Here is a 9,095-nt window from a genome sequence, read left to right on the forward strand (position 1 = left end):
TGCCATTTTCCTTTGCCATAGGGCTGTTTTTAACTAATTCTGCAGCTCATAGGACCCTGCGGTTGCCAGTGTTGTTTTGTTCATACAGTAGTTTCGAGATCATTTTGTAACACTGTGCCTGTTTGAATGAGAGATGAATCTTTACAGGGGGATCATTTTTTTAAGATAAATTAGTATAAATGTAGCATGCGCCTCCTGCGATTGAAGAGTTCTGTTAAACAGGCAGTAGCCAAAATATCTTTGTGAAGGATAATTCATGATTTAATCATTTTTTTACACCATGTCCTTTCACCGGTTTAACAAAGGGTTCTGTATACACACACTTAAGGGGTAGTTTAACCAGACCAAAGCCATGGTCTGTGTATATACATTATAGCCATGCTAATGTGTATGAATCTATATAATCTTTTATCATCCTTTAGGAGTAAATTATTAGATGTGTGTTTTTCAACAGTACCATCTATGCTGGATGGATAGTAGTACCTTTTGAGTAAATTATATATATATATATATACAACAAATAATATTCATACAGTTATATTGTCATCACATATGCTTTATTAATTAAACATGAGTCAATAGAACCAATATTCCCAGTTGTCATATACTGTAAGTAAGGGTGTGTGAAAAACATTTAGATTAGACATGCCTTTGAAGGATTTTAAATCTCTTTAAACATAATAGCACAATTACATTATACAATATACAGTAAGTAAAAAAATCCCATTAGAATCAAATGTAAAAAATAACATCTTAAAGTGACATCAGACACAATATTTACTCTCTTCTCACATGCCAATCTATAAATGCAGGCTTCCATACTCTTCTGTATTGTTATTTCCTTATTCTTTTTATACAAAGATGATTAAAAATGAAAGCAAAAATATGCAAAGCCTTAATCACGAAGGGGTAATCTTAGCAGCTAAAAAACTTTAACAAACACGCATTCATTTAGGAAATCAGAACAACAAAAGCAGAATGAGCATTTTAATTGATAGACTATACTACTTTCATTGGCAAATCAGGAGGTGTTTACTTTTTCACAAACCTTGAAATCACACTTTGGCACTTAGTGCTGGATAAAGGCCATTCAGAAAGGAATGAAAAGCATTGCCTCTGGAATTACTATTTAAAAACAGGCATTCCATGTGAAACCAAACAAACTCAAGACACAGTTCAGTAGAATATACATTAGTCTTATTTTTCTTTCTTTTTCATTTTTGAAAAAAAAATTGTAAACAGAAAGCTAAAAGATTATCTACAGAAATAAAATAATCTCCACCGGACAATTCCTAAAAGTGTATATGAAAATATTTAATAAATATTACAGTATTTAAATAAGGGTTAAATAATCTTTTTTTTTTTTTTAGATTGCCAGAAAAAAAGGAAACAATTTATTCATTTGGGATTATGGAAATGTTAGTACAAGCTTTTCCCCAGATGAATTCCTTTTGTAATGTCTTATTATTCACTAAAAGCCAGCCCAGGTGTTGAACCTGAGCTATGCTTCCAAGTACATTAAATATCCCCCCCCCCCCCCCCCCCCATAATAGCTCTTCACTAGTTTACAAAAGTACCCAAATTGCTTTGGATGTTGAGACATGATCTGGATTGGATACTGCCACTGTATGCTGTAATGTGTTGAATGTCCAGAAGATGGCGATGGTGTATAGTCTTATTAATCTCCTGCTAGAGGTTTCATAAATACATACACCAACTCCACTGAAATAAATATGTAAAAATGAATGGTGGATATAATGCAGATCTGGGTACCTGTGTAAGTGCAGCTTATAGGAAGGTTCATATTCCAGCTGTGTGAACGTCGCTGAGTGTGAAGTCTAGTCTCTCTAGCTGTGTCGCTGTCTGGCTATCAAAGAGAGACTGGTGGTTAGAGCTTTAATTTTTCTCAACTGAAGTATGAACAACCCTTAATGTATATATCACCACCCCTTTATAATCCCTAAACTTTTATTCCCATTTTCTGCTGGGTGAGGTCTACTTGTTTAGTGTGCATCTTGTGGGTACCTTAAAACAAACACAACCAACAAGGCTGTATTTACTGGAGCATTGAAATCTTCCAAATTAAAGAATACACAAACCTTTAAAAAACTCAAAGCTTGTTCTAGTGCTTAGGGCATTCTGTGTTAATGCCTGTTTTAATGTATTTGATTGCACAGTACATGTTTGATCAATCTAACACCATAACCCCACCACAGGCCCATTGCCTCACTCCCTTCCCAAACTTCAGGAATTCATCTGGAGAAATCTGTGCAGGGCAGACTTCGAGGGAGATGGTCTCCTGGAAAAGAAGGGCCTGGTGAGTCCCTCCCGCGGTTAGGAGTCGTACAGTCGCTCCTCGCACATTTCCAAGGCCCACTTTGTCGCTCCTCCGAACACATCTACATTGTTGTCGACCCAGGGGATGACGTTGCCAGGCATGTTGGAGGAGCAGTTTGCCATGCTCATGATGTCCTGGGCTTTCAGGACCCGGTCCCAGATGTTAAACTGAGTCATCTCACCAACAAAGGCTTGAGTGGCATCAAACCTCCCTCCAACAGTGTCCTGTGGGGAGGGAAAGGATACATTGTATCCACTCTGGTGTTAGGAACGTCTACTAAAATGACGACTGGCCAATATATTTCAGAACACAACGGAAACTAATTTAAATATCCAGTTACACACTTACAAAAAGCTTGGTTCCGTTCCAGATTCCAGTTTCCATTTATAAACACTTACAGCCTATGTTTTATGTTTTATTCCATACACAGCCTAAATACTAATTATACTGTGCATGTGTTTGAGTCTCCTTTATAAGTTTTGTGTGTCGGTTTTAACTGTCCTGTCCTTTCAGCATATATTATTTTCATTTGTCTGCAGCTTTTCTCATTTGAGTATACAGTATTTTCACAACAGTTGAAAAATAAGAAACCTTTTATTCTTTTTACTGAGGAAAGTCTATGATGTATGCAATAGACTTCATCTTGTGTGAGCTTTTTGGCTTACTTTAATCTTAATACTGTTTATTCATGCCATTGCATATCCTCTATGTCAATACAGCATAGAGGCAGTACACAGAACTGCATCACATTTGAATAATTCATCATGTTTATAAAGACAGCAAGTGCTTAGGCAGGCAGGATTTAGGTTGCGTGACAAGACATTCTCTCTATGGCTTACTAAGCTGGGCTCCACCCAGGGAAAACATGTTTGCTCTCTATTTGCTTACCTGTTCCTGACCCAGGATAATAACTCCTCCAGGTTTAATTGGGTGCCAGGGGGCCAGATTCTCCCCTGAGCCAAGTTTCTCTCCATCCTGGTACGCTTCCCAAAGACCATCCCTGGTTGTCCAAGTGATACAGATGTGATGCCACCTCCCATCACTGACTGACAGAGGGAGCTGAGCAACCTGTAATAGAAATGATGCAATGAGAGATAGCAGAATACACACCAACCACCACATCCTGCTAAAACAGGTTATTGCTAGGATCTTAATATCATGGGGAATGGGAAAAATGTTGTTTATAAATACTTAATTGACATTTTATATATGCTTAATACATTATGCAAAATGTATTTAGATTTTATGCATTCATTGCCCCTATACTAAACTTATTAAAATGATTTTTTCAAGCTGCTATTTATCTTTGTTATATATTATTTTGGAATCTTTAATATAATGGTGTAATACCACAGAGTGCAAAGTCTCTCGAGATATCATTTGCAATTCTGACGTGGCTCACATGGGAGCCGACAATGGCAGTGCTTTTCAATGTATTCATTATATTCATTTTAGGCAAGCGTACTGCCTACCAGTCTTGCTTTATAAATGTGAAATCAAGTCGCATATCAATCTATGAAATCTGTGTTAAAGCAGACAAGGCAAGGCTTTTGAATCTAGCTGCTCCCTAGTGCTTGCTTCTGGCTAGATGCATGGTGCATATCTTTTTCAATTTAGCATGAATAAATAATGCTAAACCACAGACAAAAAAAACACTCTTAGCAACTATCTCTATCCAAAGGCACAGACACAAAATGAAAACAATTCATTAGAATTCAGAACACTGTAGATCCAACATGAAATAAAACAAGCATAAATACTGTATTAGCAGCACCAGATAGTTATAAACGCTTCCTATTGGGCTAGATATTGGTATTGAGAGTTGCAGAATTCTTTTTTCACATCCCTTATATGTGATAAAAAGAGTGTGATATATACATAGATAAGCCAGCAGGTGGCACTGGTGTATATACCGATATTCATTTAGAAAGAATCAAAGATAAAGAGCAAGGGGTGAGTCAACCACTGTGTGAAAAACAGCCCAGTACTGATAACTATCGACAATGATTTACTGGACACAATACTGACATGCATATTTGTAAGCTGCCATGCTCCATGCATTGGTGTAACAAGTGTATTCAGGGTTAATTAAAAGAGCAATCCAATAGGTATGTTCTGATTTAAACGGTTAATGCAGTTCACACACTGATTGGGCTGGTGGCATGGAGTGGCATGCATACCTTATCATTAATGAGCAGCTCTATCGGGTTATCCCCCCACTCAATCAACACAATTTCATTGGCTTGCCCAGGAACCCCATAGGAGAATGGGGCCCCAATCCCGGGACTGGTGCTGGACTTCAGCCACATGCAGATGGTGAAGGCGTACATCTCTGGGAGGGACTTCTTGATCCGCCCATAAAGATAGTTTGTGCGCAGAGGCAGGGACACCTTGAAATCCTCAGGAGACTTAAATCCACTGTTACCTGCAAACGTGATGAGAAAATCACGTATTACATTGCATTCTGTGTGCTGACATACAATGTATGCTTTTGTAAGGTTTTGTTCTTCTAATGTGTTCTTTTCAACTTTTTTTGAAAATAATTTTAAAACAAAAATTAATGAAAGCATTAAAGTTTTTTTTTTTAAATACAAATTAATTTTTATCCAGGCTTGAGCAAACACATAACTCATAAACCTAATAAATTGTAGGGACAATGTTTGCCCCATCAAGCCTATGTCTTTGTTTTAATCCCCTAGCTTCCTCATACTGTATATACACTTATAAATGGTCCATGCTGTCTGCTTGAATAGCTTCTTAACTGATGATTTATATCATGTGTTTATCAAAAAAGTACATTTCCCTGTGCATGTTCTCTTGATGTTCACTATGAATGCAGTCCTTGCGTTAAGGATGACTAAATGTCATATTCCACTGCTCTATGGCTGTTTTAAATTTACAACAGCTCACTCCAAATACCTTTTTCTAATTCATGAATTCGTTCCAGCAGTGTATTTAGGGCAGTGTCTGTCCTGTGGCGATGTGCTGCAGTCTCATTGTACAACATGGATTTCTCATCCTCAAGTTCAGACACTTTATTCAAAAGCTGATTTTCCAAATCTCCAAGTCTTCTCTGTAGAAGGTCATGAAGCTCATTAGGAAAAGCTGCACCGGACATATTGGCTCGCATCTGTTGTTGCTGGAAAGAGAAGAAGAAACAAAAGCATGACTTAAAAAGTTGTTATATACATTACACTGAAGAGCCTTTTCATTGGAATGAACACCATTGTCTGTCTTTATATTGTCATATTTTAACATCAGATGTCTTTATTTCAAAATACTTAACATATTTCAGATTTCAGGACTGGACTTTTAGTGATTGAAATGTGTTATTAAAGGGATCCAGGGAAAGACAGTCATCTGAATCTCTGCACTACCAATTCATTTAAATGCAAGAGCCGGTTCAGACTAAATCATTCTGTCTTCTTTTATATTTATAGATTAGATACAAAATAAAAAATGTAATTAAAGTTGTTGCTGGCTCTTTGTAAACAGACTATGATTATTCCAGAGGGTGCAAACCCCAGGTCGACAGGGATATGGCAGAAAGAGGCATTTGTTTGTATTTAGGCATAGTTTCTATCTCTCCAATAATTTGGTTAACAATGGCACCTACAGCACGGCTTGTTCCAACAAGATCAAACTTTGCATTGGCATTTGTGGAAGTTATTCTATATACTGAGAGGAGCAGCTATCAGTGATGTACTTATTCAAGCTACTGCCACTGAGAATGTTTTAACCACACACGACCATTGTGACAAAAAAAATCAACAGGAAGATGCAGCTTTTACATGTTACAGTATAGTGTGATATAAATTACCCAGGATTCTGTGATATCACCCTTTTACACAAAAGTATGTTCTTCATATGGTAGGTGTTCCTAATCTTTTGATAAGAAAAGTAAATACAAATCGGGTGTATATCCCAAACTACTTCGTTTAATTCTTTCCTCATGGGAGAACCCCGCAGTAATAATGCACTGCCCTAATACAAGGGCTCTGCAGTGCGTTAATATTAAGTTCTGCATAATAGCGACACATATTGAGAACAAAGGAAGAGCCACTGCAATTTCAATTCTCATCTTCAATGCTGTTAATTCTGACAACAAACAGTTAAATAAATGAAACATTTGTCACAGCACTGTATTGTGTACAGTTTCCATTCAGTAATTCATCAAGCATGTTCTGCTAATATTTCATAGACGAGGATTGCTATGTCAACAGGTTTAGTTGTTGGGTTAACACGTGTTTAATTTCAAGAACAGCGAATAATAATGATGATCCAAGCAAGTAAACAATGGACTACTGACACCTAGAACTAAAGTGTCTGTAAGGGTCATGAATGGTATGAATCCAGTCCAGCTGCTCATTTCGTGTTTCACTTTGGTCAGTTTAATAATACAAATAAATATTTGTTTTTTATATGTGCATACAGGTATATGTCACAGTCAGCTTATACTCCAGTTTAGAGATTTATTTTGCACTTCAATAAAAATAATGCTGAAAGATCGTACTAACGGTAAATCCTGTGTTAGAGATTAGTAAAGCTGTACAAAGTACTTTGACTGGAAAAGAACATACGCATATTTATGCAACCAAAGTCTCTTACAACGGATAATTTGAATTATGTTGCTATTTTCAGTTTGTCCAACATGAGTTCAAGCGAATGGACTATTAGGCATGCTATGGAAAATACAATCGCTATCTCCTAAGGGAAAGCACTTGGTGCAGGTTTAAAGGTATGTAGTTTAAATTCACATCATCACGCTTGAATTTTTTTATTATTTATTTATTTTGTATTACAGTTGGTTGAAGCACTGTTTGTCACCCACAACAACTGCAGTATAATTACAAAGACTTTACAAAACGGGACATCTAGTTCTAGGGTAAAATCGGGTTTACAAAAGTACATTCAGCACCATAGACAGCACCCAGCGCAACGCACGACAGGAAAAATACGGAGTAATTTAGATGCTGGCGCATGAAGTTCTACGGTAAAATCGGTTTAGCAAAAGCAGCACAACTGGTTTCAGTGCCATAGACAGCGTCCCCCAAAAAAGCAGATGAAGAAAAATGAGCCGTGTCTTTTCAGCTACAGTAGTATTCTGAGCTCTTGATTTCGCGGCGACCTGTAAGACTATCCAAATAGGTTTCCAAATCTGTAGTCTTTTACGCGCACGTGTAAAAAGACTACATTGATCTGTATTGCTTGCAGTTTTGCACCAGCAGATCAACGCAATATAAGATGATATATGCATCTGCTTACATGTTTTCTTACCTCTAAGTTCTCCAGCCTGTCCTTTAATGATTGCATTGTCCGACCGAGATTATCGATTGTCTCACTCGGGTCCCGTGGAAGATCTCCCATGGTGTCTTTGCCACTGGTCTTACTGAAGTCCTTTCTCCAGGACCCTTGGTTCTGTTTGCCATCCAACATGGTGCTCTCAGAGGCGGACTCGCACTGGGTCAGTTTACCTGTAAGCTCCTTGATAGTGTCCCTTTGGTTCACGATGGTCTCTTTCTGTTGCAATATTGTCTCCCGGAGCTGCATTACGGTGTTCCTAAGTTCGTCCTCTTGAGGGCTTGTGCTTTGCATGGGTATGGGTGGCAGAGGGCAGTTGGGATCAGCGTCAATGGGGATGGAGGTGCACACAAAGCGGGTACCCTTGGCATCCTGTCCACGTGCCACATACCCTCCACCAAGCGCAACAAAGCAGAGCAACCCGACAAGAAACGCAAGCATACCGGCAATCAGGATTGCAAGTAGGTATTTCAGTTTGAAAAAACCTTTCTAGCTTCCCCTCTAATACATTGGTACACAGTCACAAAATGTTAAATGCCCAAATTAAATTGCGATCGCTGTAATCTGTAACATGAGAGAGAAAAAAAGGAAAACAAACATTGCTATTAAATACTTCCAGGGCTCCAGCAATAGAATTGATGCAACACATTAAACTTGAAACAAATTACCAAAATGCCTTTGCAGAACAATACATAGTAACACAATCATATAACCAGCTCTGTAGTGGTATTAAGAGAGGTGCAGATATAGTAGTTTTTAGATCATTCAGATTATAAAAGCAGCAAAAAAGGTGAAGCTTGTAATAAGTGTGTAAAACAGCTAAGCAGTATTACCTCTGTGCTCCTTTGGTTGTGGTTATGAAGAGATAGCTTCGCTGCCTATAGCGGATTAGTGCCAGTGCACAAGGATTGGCTGCCTCGTGTAATTGCGTCATTCGCTCCCCGAAGAGTGTGTTTGGTTACTAGTAACCCGCCTCTCCAAAGTAGCGGAACTGGTGAACCCACACGATCTTATTGACTAATGGTTACAAATCTATTGGTGACAGAGATAGAACATCGGCCTTGCTTCAATAATAGTTTAGTGTGCAATGTTCACTGGGAACAATTAGTGCTTTCTAATGCATATGTACATTATTCATGCACGATCATGAAACACATTCCAGCATACTTGGTATATTTGATTGTTGCCTTTGTAGTGAAACCTTGAAAAAAATCTCACCGGTTTTAGAATAGTGATACCACAGCAGACACAGCAATCATGTGAAGCATGACGCACGAAGAAGAAGTGTTTTAAGTTATTTAACATGATGCTGTAATTAGTCACATGCAGCTGACTGTGGACATATTCGTAAAGGGTTCGTGGAATAAAACTGCAAAACATGCAGACTGTCTTTCTGAATATCGGCATATCCTAATGCATCTTCTTCGCAATAGTTCTGCTAAAGAATACAACACCC

General features: G+C 38.0%; 1 protein-coding gene across 2 annotated transcripts; it reads right to left on the reverse strand.

Moving 5' to 3' along the window:
* Window positions 1-541: 541 nt before the first annotated feature.
* On the reverse strand, window positions 542-8,569 carry LOC117418077 (neuronal pentraxin-2-like). Of its 2 annotated transcripts, none has more exons than XM_034030648.2 (6): window positions 8,473-8,569; window positions 7,616-8,203; window positions 5,258-5,477; window positions 4,519-4,763; window positions 3,227-3,406; window positions 542-2,562 (listed from the first exon to the last, which is right to left on the reverse strand). In XM_034030648.2, exons 2-6 carry the CDS (start codon window positions 8,078-8,080, stop codon window positions 2,335-2,337), a joined length of 1,338 nt encoding a protein of 445 aa, XP_033886539.1. In that variant the 5' UTR covers window positions 8,081-8,203; window positions 8,473-8,569; the 3' UTR covers window positions 542-2,334. The 2 variants fall into 2 exon arrangements, with proteins under 2 accessions (XP_033886539.1, XP_033886540.1); XM_034030649.3 differs by lacking the exon at window positions 8,473-8,569 and adding an exon at window positions 8,308-8,463.
* Between the last annotated feature and the right edge of the window lie 526 nt (window positions 8,570-9,095).

This window comes from Acipenser ruthenus, chromosome 13 (assembly GCF_902713425.1).
Source record: "Acipenser ruthenus chromosome 13, fAciRut3.2 maternal haplotype, whole genome shotgun sequence".
NCBI lineage: Eukaryota > Metazoa > Chordata > Actinopteri > Acipenseriformes > Acipenseridae > Acipenser > Acipenser ruthenus.